This window comes from Vombatus ursinus, unplaced genomic scaffold (genome assembly GCF_900497805.2).
Source record: "Vombatus ursinus unplaced genomic scaffold, bare-nosed wombat genome assembly UNPS02014172.1, whole genome shotgun sequence".
Taxonomy (NCBI): Eukaryota; Metazoa; Chordata; class Mammalia; order Diprotodontia; family Vombatidae; genus Vombatus; species Vombatus ursinus.
The window spans coordinates 667,701-687,826 of record NW_020953950.1 but is presented as its reverse complement, the minus strand read 5'-3'; the positions used below and the strand labels follow the sequence as shown (position 1 = coordinate 687,826).

At 46.3% G+C, this 20,126-nt stretch overlaps 1 protein-coding gene across 1 annotated transcript in view; it reads left to right on the top strand.

The window, feature by feature from the left end:
• Window positions 1-14,645: 14,645 nt before the first annotated feature.
• The window catches only part of EFHD2 (EF-hand domain family member D2), a 21,170-nt gene continuing 15,689 nt past the window's right edge, over window positions 14,646-20,126 (top strand). Inside the window, exon 1 of the mRNA XM_027859807.1 lies at window positions 14,646-15,011. Coding sequence (XP_027715608.1) covers window positions 14,680-15,011 — 332 coding nt within the window. The 5' untranslated portion in view covers window positions 14,646-14,679. The remainder of the gene's footprint in view (window positions 15,012-20,126) is intronic.

Sequence of the window (20,126 nt, the reverse complement as noted above, 5' to 3'; positions counted from 1 at the left end):
ACTCTTTAAATCTTTATAATATCTGAGTATGCTAAACTATGAGGCTTATTCCCACTAGTGACAATGACTTCTCATCTCCAGTATCAAATATAAAATCTACCGTTTGGTGTTCAAAAATCTTCATAACCTGGCCTCTTCCTACATTTTCAGTCTTTTTTATCTTATCTCTCCTTCCCCGCCAGTGACTTAGATGTCACTGGACTTAGATGTGCCCCAATACTTTCATGCTAATGTAGCCCCAATTCCTATCTGATACTGTGGCCAGTCCTGGCAAGGGGGGGAGAGGACACTTAATACAGTTGTTTTCTTGAAGCTCTTGTTAACTTTCGGGTGGAGTCATGTGGCTCTGGAGGGTAGAGGTGTCAAATTTGCAGTTTCCTAAGAGTGTATAGGCTCCCTGAGCTGGGGGAATGGGGGAGGGTGTGTCCTTAGAGTGTGCAAGTGTGATCACAGGATGCTCAAGCATCCATGAGTTATAGGATGACGAAGACAGAGAAAAAAACACTTATGCATTCCTATTCTGTCTTCTATAGAACCACATTTCAGGTAGGTGAAAAAACGACTGCTTATTAAACACAGAGGGTCCAATCAAGTCAAGTCAAATTAATAAGCATTGATTAAGTACCTACTTTGTATCAGGCACTACTACTATTAAGTACCTACTACATATTGCAGCTATATGGTTTAGTACATAGGGCACTGGGCCTGGAGTCAGGAAGACTGAGTTCAAATCCAGCCTCAGATACTTACTAGTTGTGTGACCCTGGGTAAGTCACTTAACTTCTGTTTGCCTTAATCCACTGGAGAAGAAAATGGCAAACCACTCCAGTATCTTGCCAAAGGAAACCTCATGACCAGTATTAGTATGCTATGGTCCAAAGAGTGCTAGGGTCACAAAGAGTCAGACATGACTGAAAGACTGAACAACATTGTTGCATTAGGCATTGTGCTAAGCATTCAGGATACAAGAAAGGTCAAAAAGTCTCTGCCCTCAAAGAGCTCACAGTCTAATGGGGATACAACACATAAACAATTATGTACAAAAAACCTGTAGACAAGGGGCAGCTGGGTGTCGCAGTGGATAGAGCACTGGTCCTGAAGTCAGGAGGACCTGAGTTCAAATCCAGCCTCAGACACATAACACTCACGAGCTGTGTAACTCTCTGCAAGTCACTTAACCACAATTGCCTTGCAATTAAAAAACAAACAAAACCTATAGACAGAATAAATTGGGGAGAGTCAATAGAGGGGATGCATTAGCATTAAGAGGGATCAGGAAAGGCTTCTTGGAGAAGGTGAGAAATTTGCTGGGACCTGAAAGTAGCCAGGAGGAAGAGATTCTAGGCAGGGGGGACAGTCTAGGGAAACATCAAGAGTAGGGACATGGAGCACCATATTCAAGATTCAACAAGACCAATGTCACTGGATTGAAATGTTAGGGGCAGGGGAAGAGAGATAAGATATAAAAAGACTAGAAAGAGGCCAGGTTCTGAAGGGTTTTGAACACCAAACAGATGATTTTATATTTGATACTGCAGGTAAGGAGTCACTGTCACTGGTGGGAATAAAGCATCAGCTAAATGACTATTGATGAGTCAACAAACATTTATCAAATGCTCCCGGTGTGCTAAGTGTGGGGGGATACAAACAAAAGGATAAAGAAAGACAGTCCCTGCCCTCAAGAACCTTATATTTGAACAGGGAAGACAACCCATAAGAAACTGTAAAGGGATGTTTAATATGATTGTACATGTATAGCCTATATCAGATCATATGACATCTTGGGGAGGGAGAGGGGGGAGGAATTTTAGAACTCAAAATCTTATAAAAGTGAATGTTGAAAACTAAAAATAAATAAATAATTTTTAAAAACAATAGAATCTAAAAAAAAAAAAAGAAGAAGAAGCTAAAAAGGGGTAGGGTAAAAATGGGAAGAGGGATGGAGGTTCCTAGCCACTGGGGACATCGTAGAAAAAGTCCAGAGAGTCAGAGTGAAGTCTGGAAAGAAAAGAAGATACAGCTGGCCTGAGTGTCCCTCCTAAAATGGAGGAACCAGCCAATGAGAGGAGTAGGGTACTTCCAGTGTGTGAAGTATCAGGGGTGGAGTAAACTTCCAAGGCAAAGAAGTTTCAGTGGCATATTAGAATAAATCCAGAGAGTTGGGCGGGGGGGGGGGGGGGGGTGGGCAAAGGTCTGTTCACTGGGGATCCAGCCTTGATTCAGTACATCCCAAGGCTAGCCCATGTTGATCATGCTGCTGGTCTGTGGGTCTGAAGCCTCCTGATGAATTGGCTTTGCTAGCCAAGCAGTCAGGACAGTTTCAATGTCTTTTAAGGAAAAATTACCCTTACCTTTGAGGATTAGAGTTTAGGGAAAAGCCAACCCACACCACATGGTGGGGAGACTCTGGTAGACGACATTCCATCTACTTCACATAATGAATAGCATCCTAGATCTGGAGTCAGGTAAAACTGGCTTCAGATGGTCTTGGTTGTGTGACCCTGGGCAAGTCATTTAATGTCTCTGAGCCTCTATTTCTTCATATGCAAAAATGGGATAATAATAACACCTCCCTCAAAGGGTTGTTTTGGGGATCAAATGAAAGAATGTTGGTAAAATGCTAAGAACAGTTAACTCTTCGTATTCTATAATTCACTACAATATTTAAACTTCCTGGAAGATTTTTAAATCATAGATTTAGAGTGGAAAAAACCTTCTAAGTCATATGATCCACACACCCCACCCTCCCTTCATGTTACAGATGAGGGAACTTAGGTAAAGTCATTTACCCAAGGTCTCAGGCAGTGAGTAGTGGAGCAGGGATGTGAACTCAGAGCCTCTGGCTCTGGATGCAGCATTCTTGGCTGGATTCTCTGCAAGCCTGCTGGTGCTAGCCCACCACCATGGGACTGAGCCTCTGTCACTTCATCTCAGCACCTTTGGGTGTCTGATAACCATCCCAGGGCAAAGAGGCAACTGCCCTTTGACACTTCCATGTGTAACATGACGTCACCCCCTGTCCAGTTTTTATGGAATGCTGAAAATACGGTCTGCTTTTCCAATCCAAGCCATAACTTGAAGCAATTAATTCGAAAGGGGATAAGCTTCATTTTCAGGAAGAGTTGTTTTGGTATCCAAGACAACCACCAAGAGCATTCCTGTAGATAGATTTGCTTCTGTTGACCTGCATGGAGGTATACGCCTGCTTCACACAGCTCTTGATCTCCTCCCCCACTTGAGTCTCTGGTGGGAGCTGTGCATCATTTCTTTCCCCTCCTTCCAATCTGCTAATGCTGCACCGGGCATCAGGGCTGGAATCCAACCAGAGACCTATCTCTGACCCTCAGGATCCCATTCTTCCCTTCACTAAGTCCTCCTTAACCTGCCTTACCCAGGGCTTCTCAAAGATGAAAATTAGTGTTGATGATGATTAATTAGTAAGCTAGTGTTTGTAAAGTGCTAAGTGAAGTGCTAGATTTTATTAGCAAATAGCTCCTTCACTGCCTTCCTAGTCCCAGCTTGATTTTCTGCTTTTTCTGGAGGGGGGAGAGCTTCCTAGGATTATAACATCACAGAATCACAGAATCTAGAGAGGGAAAGGACCCATGGATGTATAACTCAGGACCTTAGGGGCCAACCTAGAGCTAGAAGGGACCTCTAAGGCTATCTACTCCTACGTCCTCATTTCACAAATAAGGAAACTGAGGCCCTGAGAAGTTAAGTGACTTGCTCCATTTCATAAAGCTAGAGAAAGAAATAAGCATTTACATAGCACCTACTAACTGCTGGGCACGGTGCCAAGTGTTTTATAGATTGCCATGAGATACAGGTACTGTAATTGTCTCCATTTAACAGTTGAGGAAAATTGAGGTTAAGTGACTTTCCCAGGGTCACATTGCTAATAAGTATCTGAGGTTAGCTTAGAACTCGGATCTTTCTGACTCCAGGCCCAGTGCTCTATCTGCCTAGTTGACCTTACCTAGCTAGTGTCCAAGGTGGAATTTGAACCCAGGTCTTCATGCCTTTGGGTCTAGTACCCTCCCACTGGCTTCAGAAACCAACTAATCCACTCACTACATGAGCAGCAATCCCAACAAGAAGTTATCTGGCCTCTGCTTGAAGACTTCCCCTGATGAATAACTTAATACCTATTTCTGTAAGAAGGGACCACCCAACTTACCCATGCTCTGGATTCCTACCTAAAAGCTTATTTTTTCAGGGCACCAAGTCTTCTTTCCAACTCAATGGGGCCATGATAGGGACATGGGAACTGTTTTTTGAGTATGTGGAAGGACTGGCACATCAGGGATGATTTTCATGACACCGCTCTCCTCTGGTTCTCTTTCTGATCAACCCTTCTCTCTCTCCTTTCCTGGGTCATCACCAGTCTCAGGCCCCATAACTTAAGTGTTACTTGAGGCTCCATCCTGGGCTCTCTCCTCTCCTCTCTCAGAACTGTTTCTCTTGTTGACCCTCTCAGTTCCCATGGGTTTAATGATTATTTCAGTGGTTGCCGACTCACAGGTCCATACGCGCAACCCCAAGCTGAGTCTTGGCTCCCAGAGGACTGAACTAAGAGAACAGGTGAAGTTGATGAGGGGACAGTTTAGGTCAGACATCAGGCAAAAAAAAAAAACTTACTAATGATCAGAGGTGTCCAAAGGTGTAATGGGTTGATAGCTCAGTAGGTAGGGATCCCCCCTCAATGGGGTCCTCAAGCAAAGGCTGGACCAATCACTTGTGGGTATGATGTGGAGGATTCAGGCATGGATTGGACAAGTCGGGCACCGAGAGCTCTTCCAAGTTTCGTATATCCACTGTTGTTCTTAGCATGACTTCATCCCCCTCTCCCAAAACAGCTATTTGAGATGAGTGGATGTGGGAGGACAAGGAACATAAGTCAGTGATGACTAAGTCTGCCTAGCTCCATTGCTGGAAGGTTCTCACAACTGGTGCTTGGCTCACCCCTGTCTCTGTGAAAACTCCCTTCCTCGTGTGTGTGTGTGTGTGTGTGTGTGTGTGTGTTTCCTGGAGGGCAGTTTCTTTCATAATGCTTACACAATCTAAATCACCTGCTTCCACTTGGAGCCAGGGTTTAAGGCCCAGAATTTAAGACCCAGAGGTTAATTAGTTCCCTTTTCTGATTCCCACTAGAAGCTAATATTTCCCCTCCCCCACCCCACCCATAAATTTCTTTGTGTCTATTTTGCCTACATTTATATATGTACATGTCCACAGCTAGATTGTAACCTCCTCCAGGGCAGGGATGTTTTACTTTTGTCTTTGTATCCCCAGGACCTACCAGAGTGCCTGGCACACAGCAGGCAATTAATAAATGCATGTTAATGTATTGATTGAGCAATTGATGAGATTCCCTAACACAGCTATTTCCTAATTGATATTTCCTAGACATCCCATGATCCCTCAGTGTCTCTCAGTTATCTCATGCTCCCCTCTTTTCTTTGCCTTATTCTTGGCAGCATAAGCTTATGGAATGAATAGCAGGTTCACAGTCAGTTCTGAGTTCAGATCTTGGCTGTGACACTTACTGTGTGTGCCTTTAGGTGAGTTATTGAGCCTCTAAGCCTTAGTTTCCTCATTTGTAAAATGAGGAAAATGTTATCCTTCCCGTAGTGTCTGTCCACTGTTGTGAGGATCCAGTGAGATAATGCATATGAAAGACCTGACCACATCCCTCATGGCAGTGTTCAAGAAGCTCCAGTGACTCCCTATTGCCTCTGGGATAAAGTACAACCTTTATGGTCTAGCACCTCAAGCCCTTTAGTGGGACTTTAGAGTAGCCAATGAACAGAGAACTTAGACCTGGAGTCAGGAAAACCTGAGTTCAAATCTGGCTTCAGATTCTTGCTAGCTGTGTGACCTTGGGCAAGTCATTTAACCTCTTTCTGCTTTGGTTTCCTCATCTGTAAAATGGGTATAATAATAGCACCTCCCTCCCAGGGCTGTTAAGAAGATCAAATGAGATAATATTTGTAATGTTTTGCAAACCTTAAAGCAATATATAAATGCTAGCGATTATTATTACTTTACAACTTAACTATAACTTATTGTTTTCCAGGCTGATTGCACATTACTCCCTACTATGCGCACCTCATTCCAGACAAACTGGCTTACTTGATTTTCTCTAGACACAACATCCCATTTCCCACCTCCAAGCCGTTGTATAAGTTGTCCCTATGCTCTAGAACATTCTTCCTCCTTACTGTCACCCCTTTAGCTTCCTTCAAGGCTAAGCTCAAGTGCCACCTCATATAAGACTTTTTTTCCTGATTCTTCTAGTTGAAGGTGTTACGGCAGTCACCACTCTCTCCAAAATTACTTCCTATTTCTTTGCACTGATTTATGCTTACAGAGATTGTTTCATTTTTTTTCCTCAGCATCAAAGAGATCACAGAACTACATGGGACCATGGAGACCAACTGGCCTAGCTATTTTACAGATGAGGAAACTGAGGCCCAGAGAGGTTGTGACTTGCCTGAGATCACACAGACTAACTGGCAAAGTTAGGATTTGAACTCAGATCTCACGACTCCAAGTTCAAGGTTCTTTTCATTGTGATGCTCTACTTAATAAATGCTTGATAAATTAAATTGAATTGAAAGTGCTTTGTAACTGTAAAAGACTCTGGAAATGGGAGCTATTCTTATCACTCCTCCCTTTCTTCTTTATTTGTAACACTGCAGCAGTGGTATATTGGTAAATATTTAACAACCAGCTCTCCAGGGGGACAATACATATCCATGACCCACTTTAAAGTGTTATCCACATTCTTAACAGTTTCTTTACCACTTCCTTAATTCTAGAAAAAGGACAAAACAATCGAATCAAGTCCGGATTTGTAGCATTTGCAGATTTCTGAAGTTGTTGTTTAGTCATTTCAGTCATGTTCAACTCTCCATGATCTCATGTGGGGTTTTCTTGGCAAAAATACTGGAGCACTTTGCCATTTCCTTCTCCAGCTCATTTTACAGATGAGGAAACTGAAGCAAACAGGGTCAACTGATTTGCCTAGGGTCAGATTTGAACTCAGGAAGATGACTCTTCCTGACTCCAGGCCTGGCACTCTATCCACTGTGCCACCAGGCAGCCTGATTTCTGAGGTGAAAATGCTCATACTGAACATTTAACTATCAGTTCTCAGGAGTCCATTCAAGCTAACTCTACCACACCGATGCAGCATGACTATTCCTTAAGTCTGTCAACGCTCCCAAGAGGTTGAAGTCCAACTAAAATGTTGTACAGCCAACACCCTCTGTCAATGTGGGGCAAGAACAGCATAGACACAGCAGAAGTCCTAAGCCCACAGCCACTAGCATGGATCACACAAGCTCTCCCACATCCTAGCTACAGGCTCTGAACTACTGGGGCTTAACATCCAACAGGTGGGGCAGGGGGCAGGGGGCAGGGGACATTCGTTTGAGCTCCTCAGGGAGCTGCTGCAGAGGGAAGAGTCTGAGCTAAATCTGGCTTTCCTAAAGCCTGTTCTCCAGAGCTCTGAACGGAGCTTTTGTCTCCCCTTGGCCAAGTGCTATCTGGCACTTTGTAGATGGCCTGGCTCATTTCCCCATAGACATGTTTCTGCAATGGGGCCTTATAAAAGTTACTATTTAAACACTTGAGTGTCTATAAATGGCCCCCAGTGCAGCATCAGGAAAGAAGCCTTGGATTTAGAGCCAGAAGCCCTGAATTCGAATCCCACCTTGGACACCTTCAGTACATCCTTTAATTTCATCGGGTCTCTCTTGTCTGTAAAATGAAAGAGCAAGACTTGGTGGTCTCTGGGGTTTCTTTCAGCTCTAAATCTGAGATTCTATCCTTATGGGTACTGACTGTTTGCTGAGCACATTTTTGGAGGCATTATACAGACATCACCTCCTCCAAGAAGTCTTCTCTGATCTCCAGAATTAGAGGAGAGTCCTTCCCTGTTGAGCTCCTCCTATGCATTTCTCACATTCTAACTCTGAATCACAACTTTGGAGGTGAGAATTTTATCCTTCCTAAGTCTGTAAACACCTTGAGAGTTGAGGCTGTCACTTTTCATCTCAGTGATCCCAGCACTTGACACAATGCCCTGCACACACTAGGTACTTGATCATGGAATAGTGGAAATAGAAGCAATCTTAGACCATGCATCAATTGACTGGACCTTCTATGTTTTATAGATATGGAAACTGAGGCCAAGACAGGTGAAATGACTTCTCCAAAATTACTTGGGAAGAGAAGGAAAGAGAGTAAGAGCTTATGGGAAAGGGAGGAGAAAGAGAGGGGAAGAGAGGAGGGAGAAAGAGAGAGGGAGAGAAAGAAAGAGGGAGGGAGATAGAGGAGAGAGGGAGGTAAAGAGGAGGGGGTGAGGGAGAGGAAAAGAAGGGGAGGGGGAAAGAGGGAAGAAGGGGGAGGGAGAGGGAAGAAAGAAGGAGAGAGAACAAGGGGAGAGAGAGAAGAAATGAATGTCACAATATCCCAGGCCATAGTAGAGGAATATTCTTTCCATCCTCTCCCTCCATTCCTGGTTGAAATTACTTTGTATTTCAGATAGGTAGACAGATAGCTAGCTAGTTAGCTAGCTAGATAGATAGACAGAGAGATAGACAGACATATATATAGTATTAATTATCTGCACCCATGTTGTTTCTCTCTCTGAGAATGGCAGCTCCATGAGGGGTTCATTTATATAACCAGCACCGACTACAGTACCTGACATATAGCAGATGACTAATAAATACTAACTGAATTGAAAGGAACACACAGAACATACATATAATAATATAGTCCTACCCCTTCGGTGCTCAGTAATAGCTGGTCTATAGCGTTTTAAAGTTTTACAAAGAGATATACATAAATTGCCTCATTCTATCCTCATAAAGACCCTTTGCAGAAATACATCCATGTGAAATTTTTGCAGGATTCATAATGCCATTTTCCAGATGAGGAAATTAACTCAGTTTAAGTGGCTTACCCCAAAGGATGGGAAAACCTTATTGGTAAATACCTATATTATTCCATTAAAATACACTGAAAATAGTCATGTTAGTGAAAATTTGTGGATTGAAGAGAGAATAATGGGAAGACAGGGATAGGGTGGAAAGGGGAGGGAGCATTATAATGCATCTGAAAAATCTGAAACAGATTGTCTTACCAAGACCCAAAAATGACATTTGGATACTAAACACTTTCATTTTGAACTCATGAGTGATAACTCAGTGAAAGACAAGCTAATTGGCCTTCAAAAATATCCAGAAATTCCAAACTGATTTTTTGATCAATGAAGCTACAGAATTTTCAGTGTTTCCTTTGAGAAGCATATCTCATTCAAATTAACACTGCTCACAAGGTTTTTTAATTCTGTTTACAAAAATTAGTCTCTGTGAATCCAGATTCTCATTTCTGCTCCCAATCAAATTCAGAGCAAGAGACAATCTGCAGGCTGGATGTGATCTATGGGCATCTCTTTCAAAAACTATACCAAGAATAAAACTGTTGGTTGACAAGAAACAAAATTAAAGGCCTCAGTAATTCTGACAAATATTTAAATTGTATGACACTCAAATTTTTGTTATGTACTGAACAAAGTTTTCTTTTGGAAAAAAAAACCACATTTCTATTCTATTTCTGCTGGGCATATGCATGGTACGGTATAGAATTTCCTTCACATTGAATAGGCAATATGGGAAGGTTTACTGAAAGTCAGGGCTTAGGGACACTGAAAAGGGTTGGGATACCCTGATCTAGACACTGACTATAGAGGCTATACCCTCACAGAATCCTTCAACTCCATCTCACTCAGCATCCTGCTCCCATCTCAAGTAGTCCTGTAACATTTCACACATTGAAGAAAGTCTTTTAGCCTATAGGCTCATTGTCAGCCAGATAATTGGCTGAGATAAGTGTAGGGTCACTGGATTATTGAAGACATAATTCCCATTCATTAGCTCCATTCCAAATTTCTGGCTGCTAAGAGCAAAAAGATAGTCTAGTCCTCCAAAAACTGTTAGGTTTTATTTTTTTTTTTTTAAACATGGTCTTCATACCCCACTGTGTCTTTCACAGCTGTTTAATCAACAAATAGTGGGAAACACAGCACTTCCAGCACACTCTAGCTGGGTTTTGAATGAATACTAGTAAGGTTCATTTTGCACATCTTGCCATCTTTTTCCTCTTGGCCCTTTGGACCATCAAACCTCAAAAGATCCCAATCTGGGGTACTTAATCCACCCAGTTTTGGACTGCCTGCCAAGGGACCCGACGTGTCCCAGTCATTGAGCACAAATTCACATAGCCCAATTGTATCCAGCTGTTCCCAGACCACCAGGCCATGCTCACAGGGGCCCACTCCAACTGTTTTCTTGACATCTACTCTGCAGCTGAGGGCATACTCCTTCCTCCCCATCTTTCCACCTCTTTCTCAGAAAACTGTAATCAAATCAATACTATCCCTGTTTCTGGAAAAAGCATGCCAATCAACTTCCCAATGGCTCCACTAACTAATCAAACTGAAAAACCCCTCACTGGCCAACGCTTCCCTATATGTAATATCTTCCCCTATTAGAAAGTAAAGGGGGCAACTAGGTGGTGCCATAGTGCACAGAGGTCCGGGTCTGGAGTCAGGAAGACTCACCTTCCTAAGTTCAAATCTAGCCTTAGACACTAGCTGTGTAACCCTGGGCAAGTCAAGTCACCCTGTTTGCCTCAGTTTCCTCATCTGTAAAATGAGCTGGAGAAGGAAATGGCAAACCACTCCAGTATCTCTGCCAAGAAAACCCCAAATGGGGTCACCAAGAGTCAGATACACCTGATATGATTCAACAACATTAGAATATAAGCTCTTTAAGGGCAGGAACTGTTATCTCTCTTTTATATTTCACTCCAGCACTTACAACTGTGCACATGGTAAGGTTTAATGGTTATTTTTCATTCATTTGGATTCATTTGTAAATGAACCTAACCAAACTGCCCAAGTGCTGGACTCTGCACTTTTCATAAAAAGGGAATACTTTTACTGATTTTGCAAACAATGAATTCAAATACTCAAGAGTACCTATGAACTTGGGTATTCCCTCCAACGACACAGTCCATACCTGCCCCTCCTATACAACTCATCCTCATTCTACTATGATGCTGGCTCCCTTTCTCAGTTTACTTTGCATTTGTTAAGCCTCCTAAGGAGAAATGTATCCATCTGCAGATGGGCCAGCCCATATGCAAACTGGCTTAATGGGCCTGCCTAAATGCAAATAAAAGTTTGATTCAGCATTTTAAAAGATTCCTTAAATAAAAATAACTTTTGCTAGTGAAAAACAGCCTTTTGTCAAGTCACATGTTTCATAAGTTGCTACAGGTGCTGGGGGGTTTCCTAAGATCACAAAGATACCATTGGAGCACATGGGCTGTTGCTGGGTTATCAGCCCATCCATCTTTTTTTCCAATCTTATTTTTCTTTGACTACATCTTCACTCTACTTCTCCTTTGTAATAACTGTGATGCACCCCACCAAGGGCTTCTCCATTCCCCTCTAATGAGACAATATTTATAAAGTGCTAAGCACAGTACTAGGTACATTTTTATTGTTCAATCCTGCCCAATTCTTTGTGACCCCATTTGAGGTTTTCTTGGCAAAGATACTGGAGCCCTTTGCCATTTCCTTCTCCAGCTCATTTTACAGATGAAGAAACTGAGGCAAACAGGGTCAAGTGACTTGCCCAAGGTCACATAGCCAGTAAATGTTTGAAGCCAGATTTGAACTCAGGGAGATGAGTCTTCCTGACTTCAGGCCCAGTGCTCTATCCACTGTGTTACCTATAGTAACCTTCTGGGCCTCAGTTTCCTCATCTGTAAAATAAAGGAATTATGTTCAATGACTTCTAAGGTCCTTTCAAGCTATAGATCCATCATTTATATTCCCGCATTCCATCAGGAATTGTTTATTGCCACATATTACTTGACAAGAACAACTTTCCAGGCAAGACACAGAATGTGCAGTTGAAATCATCTGCATACTTGGACCTTAAACTAGCAGGAGAGCTCTTGTGTGTCTGATATACATATCATGCGTTCAACATATGTGGATCATGCCAGGATTTTTTAAGCTTTCTGTTCTCTTTTTTCTGTTTTGTTTTGGCTTTTTTCTAGTTTGGTGGAGGTAGAGGAAATTTTCATAGGTAGGAGAGACAAAGACAGATTTGGGGAAAAGGACATTCCCCTTCCAACCTCCTGTCAGATAAGGATAAGGTTTGGGGAATCTGGGTCCTTGAGTGAGGGGAGAGGGGTCGATGTAGGGAGGACAGGTAAGAGAAGCTTGAAAGAGGTGGAGTGGTTGGCTTGGTAGGTTTCTAGCTCCTTCAGGGCAGGACATGGTTGTTTTTTATATCCTCAGAGTCTATCTGGCGCTTAGCAAATGTTGACATGAGGTACATGAGATGGTGTAGGCAAGAGCAGCAACCCCCACCCCCAACCCCCAGTGTCCAGGCCAGGGTGTCTTGCGTAAGGCATAGCCAAGGGGGAAGAAAAACAGTAGAGACAGGAAGACGGTGGAACCATATCTATAAGCTGTTACCACACTAGCCCATGAATGGCCAAAGTCAGCTGGATGGGAGAGCTGCCTGGATGACCAGAGAATTTCAATGGAATGTTACATGGCAGGGCTAGAATCATAGGTCCAGAGATGGAAAGAGGAGGACAAGTGGTCCAATTCTTCTCGTTTTACAGGGTAGGAAACTGAGGTTATTTGATTTGTCTAAGGTCACGCAAGTGGCAACATCAAAGGTGTGATTTGAATCCAGGTCCTCTGACTAGAACAGAAAGTGTTCTTTCCACTGTAGCCTGGAGCTTGCCAGGGCTGGCTCCCTTCTGACGAAGCTAACTTACAAATCACATGGCTAGGGAATTGAATCCCAGTTCCAGCAACAACTGTCCCTAACAATATGGGGGAAATCACTTTCATTTTTAGGGTCATGAATTTTAGAAGCCTGGATTCAATTTGGCAAATAACAGGATGCTTTGGAGACAAAATAATGGGTGTGTGCCTGCATCAGTTGTTATAACACCATCTGCCCCACCAGAACATTCTTCACCCTGTTCTCCATGAAGCATATAACATGCAAAATAAAAAGGAAGTAACCCAGCATCTGTCTTCAAGGATTTGAAGATTTGTTCTTCTGGGCCCCAGAAGGAAATTCTGGGAATACTGGGTGGAAACTGAAGGGATGCAGATTTAAGCTCTACGTAACAAATGGCCTATCTTGGGAGTTAACGGAATCCTCATTGAGGTCTTCAGGCAAAGGTCGAATTCGAGGTCAGGGGGTGTTGTGAAGGGGATTCTTGTTCAGGCTTTGATTGGATTAGACGGCTTCTGAGGTCCCTTCCACATTCTGGTGGTTGTCCTCATTGTACAATACCTCTTTACCTAAACCAAGGGTGCTGAAAGGGAAAACAAGAGTTCTCTCACTAAACCCTCTGCCAACCCCCCACCCCACCACCCTTCCACCGCACCCCTCCTCCTTTCCCCCCCCCCCCAGCAAGCAATTAATTCTCCTAAGCCATCCATCTGTTGGCTGCGGGCCTTGGGACAGAACTGGTTGCTTCCCCATTCCCACCACCTTTCACCCCCATACTGTTACGTTTCATTTTGGAGAGGATGCCAATTTCTGCCTCCAGACCACCCAGCCCACCCCTCCCAGCTGTTCTTCCATCTTGACTCTCTTGGGAGAAACCAGAAGCTCCCGCTGTGTCTGAGCTCGGGTTCCTGCCTCTCTGGGTCCATCTCTTCCACTACTCTCCCACCTCCCGATCCCCCCCCCCCCCCCCCACAGCCCTTCTCGGATCCTGCAGTGAGAACTGCTTGACCAGTTTGACATCAAGTCGTCTCCACGGCAACGGGCTGATGTCACAAACATAGGACGATGACTTCACTGCAGGGGATCCCAGGGAAGGAAGGAGGCAGTGAGGGGAAGATAATTCAGGTCCAAGCCTTTGACTCTGTACCCCTTCTCCTTATTATCTCCTGGGAAGGTGCTTGGGAGGATAAGGCTGGGGACTGCGGAGGGAGAATCTTATTTTTCTCCCTCATTCTCCTCACTACCCCTAGCCGGTCCTGTCCAGTTTAGCAGACTCAGCTTGGATAGTGCCTCCAATTTGTCTTGGGGGATGGGAGGGATTTGGGGTAGGGAGGTTTGGAACCCAAGACCTTGCTCCCAGGTCACCTTCCCAAAGCCCTGGCAGGGAGGTCAGCGCCCTCGAAACCTCAGCCCGGCCACGGAATAAATAAATGATGGCCATTTCAATTATTAGATAAAGCATCCCTCCAGGCGTCCCTCCGGAGCGGCCACCTCGGTGGGGCGGGGAAGAGGGAGGAATGGGGCGGGGGGCGCCGGCTCGCTGCGCAGCCCCAAGTCCCACCTTAAGAGGCGGTGCTTGGCGCCGGGGAGTGTCAGGAAGAGGAAGAGGCTAGGGAGCAGAGCGCGAGCCGGAGTGAACAAGCGAGAGAGAGCGAAGCAGTGGCTGAGGCAGTGGCGGGGCGGCCAGTCCGGCAGCGCCGCAGAGAGAGCAGCTCCGCGCCGCGCAAGCAGCTGCCCGCGCAGCCGTGCCCAGAGCAGCGGGCCGCCGCGCAGCCCAGCCGTACCCAGCCCAGCAGCGTAGCGCGGCGCGGCCAGACCCCCGGCCACAATGGCCACCGACGAGCTGGCCACCAAGCTGAACCGGAGGCTGCAGATCGAGGACGGCGGCGAGGGCTCTGATCACGAGCAGGGGCAGGAACAGTTGCCTCAGCCCGGGCTCAATGGGGCCGCGGCCGGGGCAGGGCCCGGGGCGCCCGACGAGTCCGGGGACCCGCTGGCCAGCGCGGACTGCGAGCTCAGCGCCAAGCTGCAGCGGCGCGCAGACCTCAACCAGGGCATCGGCGAGCCCATGTCCCCCAGCCGCAGGGTCTTCAACCCCTACACCGAATTCAAGGAGTTCTCCAGGAAGCAGATCAAGGACATGGAGAAGATGTTTAAGCAGTGAGTGTGTCCCTAGAGTCCCACTACCTCCCTCCCCCTAAACTCCCGCACCGGGATCAGGTGCCTCCTCTCCCATCTCCCAGGCCTTCTTAGGATCATAGGATTCAAAACTTGAAGCGCCCTTAGGGTCATGCAGTCTAGGCCTTCCGTTTTAAAGATAAACTGAAGACCCAGACTTGCTGAAGGTCCTCAATTTCTTTTTCATTGCCCCCTCCTCAAACCGTGCCTTCAAACTCTGCAGTTCTAGGTTTATTCTATATGCCGCCCGCCCCGCCCCCCACCCCTTCCAGGAACATCTATCCCTATAGTCCTAAAACATAGAAACCTTCCTCCTGGGCCCCGGAGTGAAACGGCCCCATTCTCCAGTCTAAACCCTCTCTAGGATTTCATTACTCAGTCCTATCCCCAACCCCCCTACTCCTTGCTTTTTAGGTGGGGAAAACACCAAAGACCCCTCTCCCTTGGGATAGTAAAGGCTGAGGCCCCTTCAGACTCAAATCTCTTGCCCTGGCTCTGTCCCATCCCCTTAGATAGCTTTCTCCTACTCTCCCCTATCCCTTATTCAGGCGTTGGCTACTGAGGCTTCTAGAAAAACAGGCTAAAGCCAAAGAAAGTTCCCAGGGAATAGGAAAGCCTGCCGAGAAGGTCCTGGCTGGAGGCAGTCCCCATGGGCCCTGGGGATGAGAAGGGCAAATGGCTTCCAGGAACATTGGCTCCGAGTGATGGAATGGCCCTGATGGTTGAACTGTGGCCCAGAAATCTTGGGGTGGGGTAGGGGGGAGAGATCTCAGATGGGGGGAGTGTAGAGAGGGATTTTGGGCAGCCTGAAGGCAAAGAGCCTTCAATCTGGGCTCTGAGTTTGGTCAGCCCGAAGAGGTGCTGCAGTAAGGTTGGCACTGTCTCTGTGCCAGGAGTGGGATGGGGGCAGCACCAAGAGACTGTCTCTGTCAGTTAGCCTCCAGCCAGGTCCAGACTCACAGAAACAGCAGGACCGGATTCTGTTCTGTTTCTGCAAATGCTCTTCCTCCAGCTCTCTTACACCTACCCCCAATTTCATAACTTCAGTCTCTTCTGCTTTTCTCTCCTGATATTGAAACTTTGACTCATGATGAGGCTGTGTGGTATAGGAGGAGCACTGGAGACCTGGCTCTGCTGGGATTGCGGTTGACACCTCAGAATCCTGGCTCTGCCGGTGCCTAGCTCAGGGGTGGGGAACCTGCAGCCTGGAGGCCACATGTGGCCTAGCTGTTTGACCTTGGGCAACATATCTTTCCTCTCTCTGGGCCTTCCTCCTCAATAAGATTGGGGAGGGTAAAGGGTCCAAAGTCAGAGACCTGCATTCAAATCCCAGCTCCACCTTTGACTAACTAGCTTTGTGACCTTGGGCAAGTCATTGGCCTTCTGGTGGGAGACTGTAAAGTGAGAAGGTCTGAATCAGATGATTGTTAAGGTCCCCTTCCAGCTCTAAATCCTGTGATCCCATGATCCTTTTCATTTTAATAGCTTTGAACCTAGATTCAGCCCCTGACTAGAAGAAAAGAGTTTGATCTCATTCCAGCCTTAGGAATCTCTCTAGGATGGGTTTCCCCCTTTTCTCCCCACTAGTCTCAGAACACAGTTTCAAGACAAACTAAGACCCAAACAAAGACCTAGACGATCTTCAGGAGCTATTGGGTGTGTTTAAAGTATCTGAGCCCAGCTCTCCCTAGCCTTAAGCTTCCATGGCTGCAGGAAAGATGAGTGTGTGTGTGTGTGTGTGTGTGTGTGTGTGTGTGTGTGTGTTTTCCACTGGGTGAATTTTGGGGGTAGGAGGCAGGGAGAGGACTAGTCAGAGCTTTTCAGTTGTGTCCGACTCTTCGTGACCCCATTTGGGATTTTCTTGGTGAAGATCCTGGAGTGGTTTGCCATTTCCTTCTCCAGCTCATTTTACAAAAGAGGCAACTGAGGCAAATATGGTAAAGTGACTTGCCCCAGGGTCACACAACTAATAAGTGTGAGGCCGGATTTGAACTTGGGAAGATGAGTCTTCCTGACTCCAGGCCTAGCAACTATCCACTATGTCACCTAGCTGCCCATCAGAGCAATGATTCCCAAACTTTTTCTTCCCAGACCCCTATTAGAATGTATAGGATCCATGACCACCCCTTCTCTCAGGTCCTCCTTCAGCACTTGATTCCCCTGAGAGCTCAGTAAACATTTCCCAGGAGTACAGACCTTTGGTTGTCTGATTCCTTGTCCCTAAAAAGCGCCCTAGGTTTAGAATTGTCAGAGGACCTGAGTCATATGGTGCTGCCCATGTTGACCTTGGACAGGTCTCTGGATCTCAGCCTTCTCTGTGAGATGAAGGGGTCTAGATGAACTCCAAGGTCCTCTTTCCACTCTAAATGCTATGTTCCCATGATCCCTTACAGCTTCAAAGCTAATTTGCCCCATTTCATGTCCTACAACCAATGCCACACAGCCCTGCCCTAAATCTTTCCAAAGTTCCTTCCTTTCTGTCCTTCCCTTCCTGTTCTGGCCTGGAAGGACCCCCCAGGAAACTTCCAGCCTTTATATCCCCATCTAGAAATCCCCCATCCACATGGCATAATTTCAATAAGAATGGAAATCTCCCCAGCCCCCAGCTGGGTGTAATTGACAGGCCCTGCAGGCTCCCCAGTTGGGGGAGGAAATGATTGGAGCTGGGGCCTTCTAGGGAATCAGCCCAATAGGCTGGCGCAAGCAGGTTTAGTATTCAAGGGAACAAGGCACCACTGTGCCAGCCCAAACCAGCCGTCCCCAGGCTGTTGAGCAGCAACCAACCAGCTCCTGCTGAAGACAAAACCTCATTCTGCTCCTCACATGGAGGCCCAGGCTGCTGCATCATGGGGCCCAGGGAGCTCCTGGGTCCCAGCCCAAATAACCTCCAAATCCTCCCACTGACCACACCCAAGGTGAAGAAGATTTCCTCCAGCCCCCTCAACCTGTGCCACACCCTCAGCTCCCTAATTTGATGGGATGAGAACAAGATTTAGAGGTAGGAAAGCTAAGTCTACCACTCAATGAGCCTCAGTCTCATTTTTTCAATAAAGAAGTTAGACTGATCTCCCTCCCAGCTCTGACAGTCTCCAAGTGTCCACCGAGCCCTTTCTCCCCTAGCTCAGACACTCTCTTTTCTAAGGAGCTCCCAGCTCTCTCTCCTCTGATCCATAGGGGCCTTTCCCCAAGCAGATCTGCCTCATGAATTCAAGGTAGACGTTTCAAGAGAACCCCTAGATTGTCTTTTTTTTGGAAGTTTTCCTCCTCCTCTCGGCCATGCCAGACAGCCTCACCTGCTGTCTGTCACCCGATTTTTCCTGAGGTGATTAATTTCACAAGACCATAATGTGATGGAAAGAGCCCTTGGAAACCTCTTGACCCCTCTCTTTCACTCCCAAATCACTTCCCCCCATCCCCCTACCCTTTTTACAAATTATCCAGGTTTTCTCTTATAACTCTCCTCCGATAAGAGAAATGAGCTCAGCATAGGAGAAGGGAGAAGGTGGAAGCTAGAGGCTCAGCTACTTCTCTCCTGGGGTGTCTGGGGTCCCTCAGCCCATTCAGGTAGGGCACTGAGTGGTGTAAAGTGAGACCAGCAGCAACAAGTGTGTAATTCTGTCCCTGGACATTCAATCAGAGGCCAGTGCCCCAGTTCTTAACTTGCCCTGTCTCAACCCAACGTACATCTATCCCTGGGCCTTTGGCGGCCAGCTGGTCCCCTCAACACATTTCCCTTTCCTCTAGCCAAGCCTTCTTTCCTTTCACAAGCTCTTAAGGTCCCTGTGGAGGTCACTCAGTAGATGACCAGCCCATTTGTATCTGCTCCTTTCAGATAGCTTCTTTAACCCTAGACCTCCTCTTATTATGAATAGTTCCCAATTCTACAGTGCTGCTTTGGGGGTTTACAGCTGGTTTTACCCACAGTACCCCTGTGAGATAGGCAATACAAGTATCACTGTCCCTGAGGAAACTGAAGCTCAGAAAATTAAGTGGCTTGTGCAGGGCATTGCCCATCCAACTAGGCAATGTAAATATCAGAGTTCGGATTTGAACCCAGGCAGGTCCCCAGTTATGAGTCCCATGGGATGGCCTCACCCCACTGTTGTGTGCTCCCTCTTCCCTCATTCTTCCTTTTCTTCCCAGCACCTTCTAGTCTTCAGACTTCTCCTTATTACCCCAGGGGCCTTCTTTTCTCTCTACCTAAGCAAGGTCTTCCTTGGGGAATCAATGGGATACAATGGGCATTCCCCGCATGTGTCCCTCTCTCCGTGGAAGCAGTCAGAGCCACTTGGGCCCCCAACCAGCCTGTGGTGATTAAGGACAGCAATAACTCTTCCTGGAGTTATGTAGAAGGTTAATAACAGAAGTTCTCTGAGAGAGAATCATTGGGAGGGGAAATGAAGGGTCAGACTTTCAAGGCCGCAGTAGTTCAGCACCAACCCTTGGATGGCCTACAGCTGTTCATCAGCCATCTCCCATTACCTCCACAAATCCCTTCTATGGCCCATAGCACAAAACCAGGAGAACCTTTGTGTGGAGCAGAAAATGAATTAAATCCTTCAAATGTCTGTGGAAGATGTGTGTCTGACTGAATGCTCTAAGAAAGGGAAGGTCCTTACTCATCTTTCCAGAGTGTGTGTGGGAGATTTTCTCCTGACCTTAGTACGGTCACTCCTTTTGACCTCTGCCTTTGCCATGTCCATCTTTATTTGACTTCAGCCTTCTCTCTTGGGCCTGGGGAGACTTGTGGTTCTGGCTCTGGTTTGTACCTTCCTCATTCCCCTCCTGGTTGTTTCTTGTGGTCCCATGCTTGTCTCCATTTTTGTTATATAATGAATAGCTTCATGGGAGGCCAGAGCTGGGAGAGCCTTAGACCATAGAATGTCAAAGCTGGGAGGGCCCTTAGAACCCAGAATGTCAGAGCTGGAAGGGCCCTTAGAACACAGAATGTCAGAGCTGGGAGGGTCCTTAGAACACAGAATGTCAGAGCTGGGAGGGCCCTTAGAACGTAGAATATTAGAGCTGGGAGGGATCATAGAACACAGAATGTCAGAGCTGGGAGGGCCTTAGAACCCAGGATGTCAGAGCTGGGAGGGC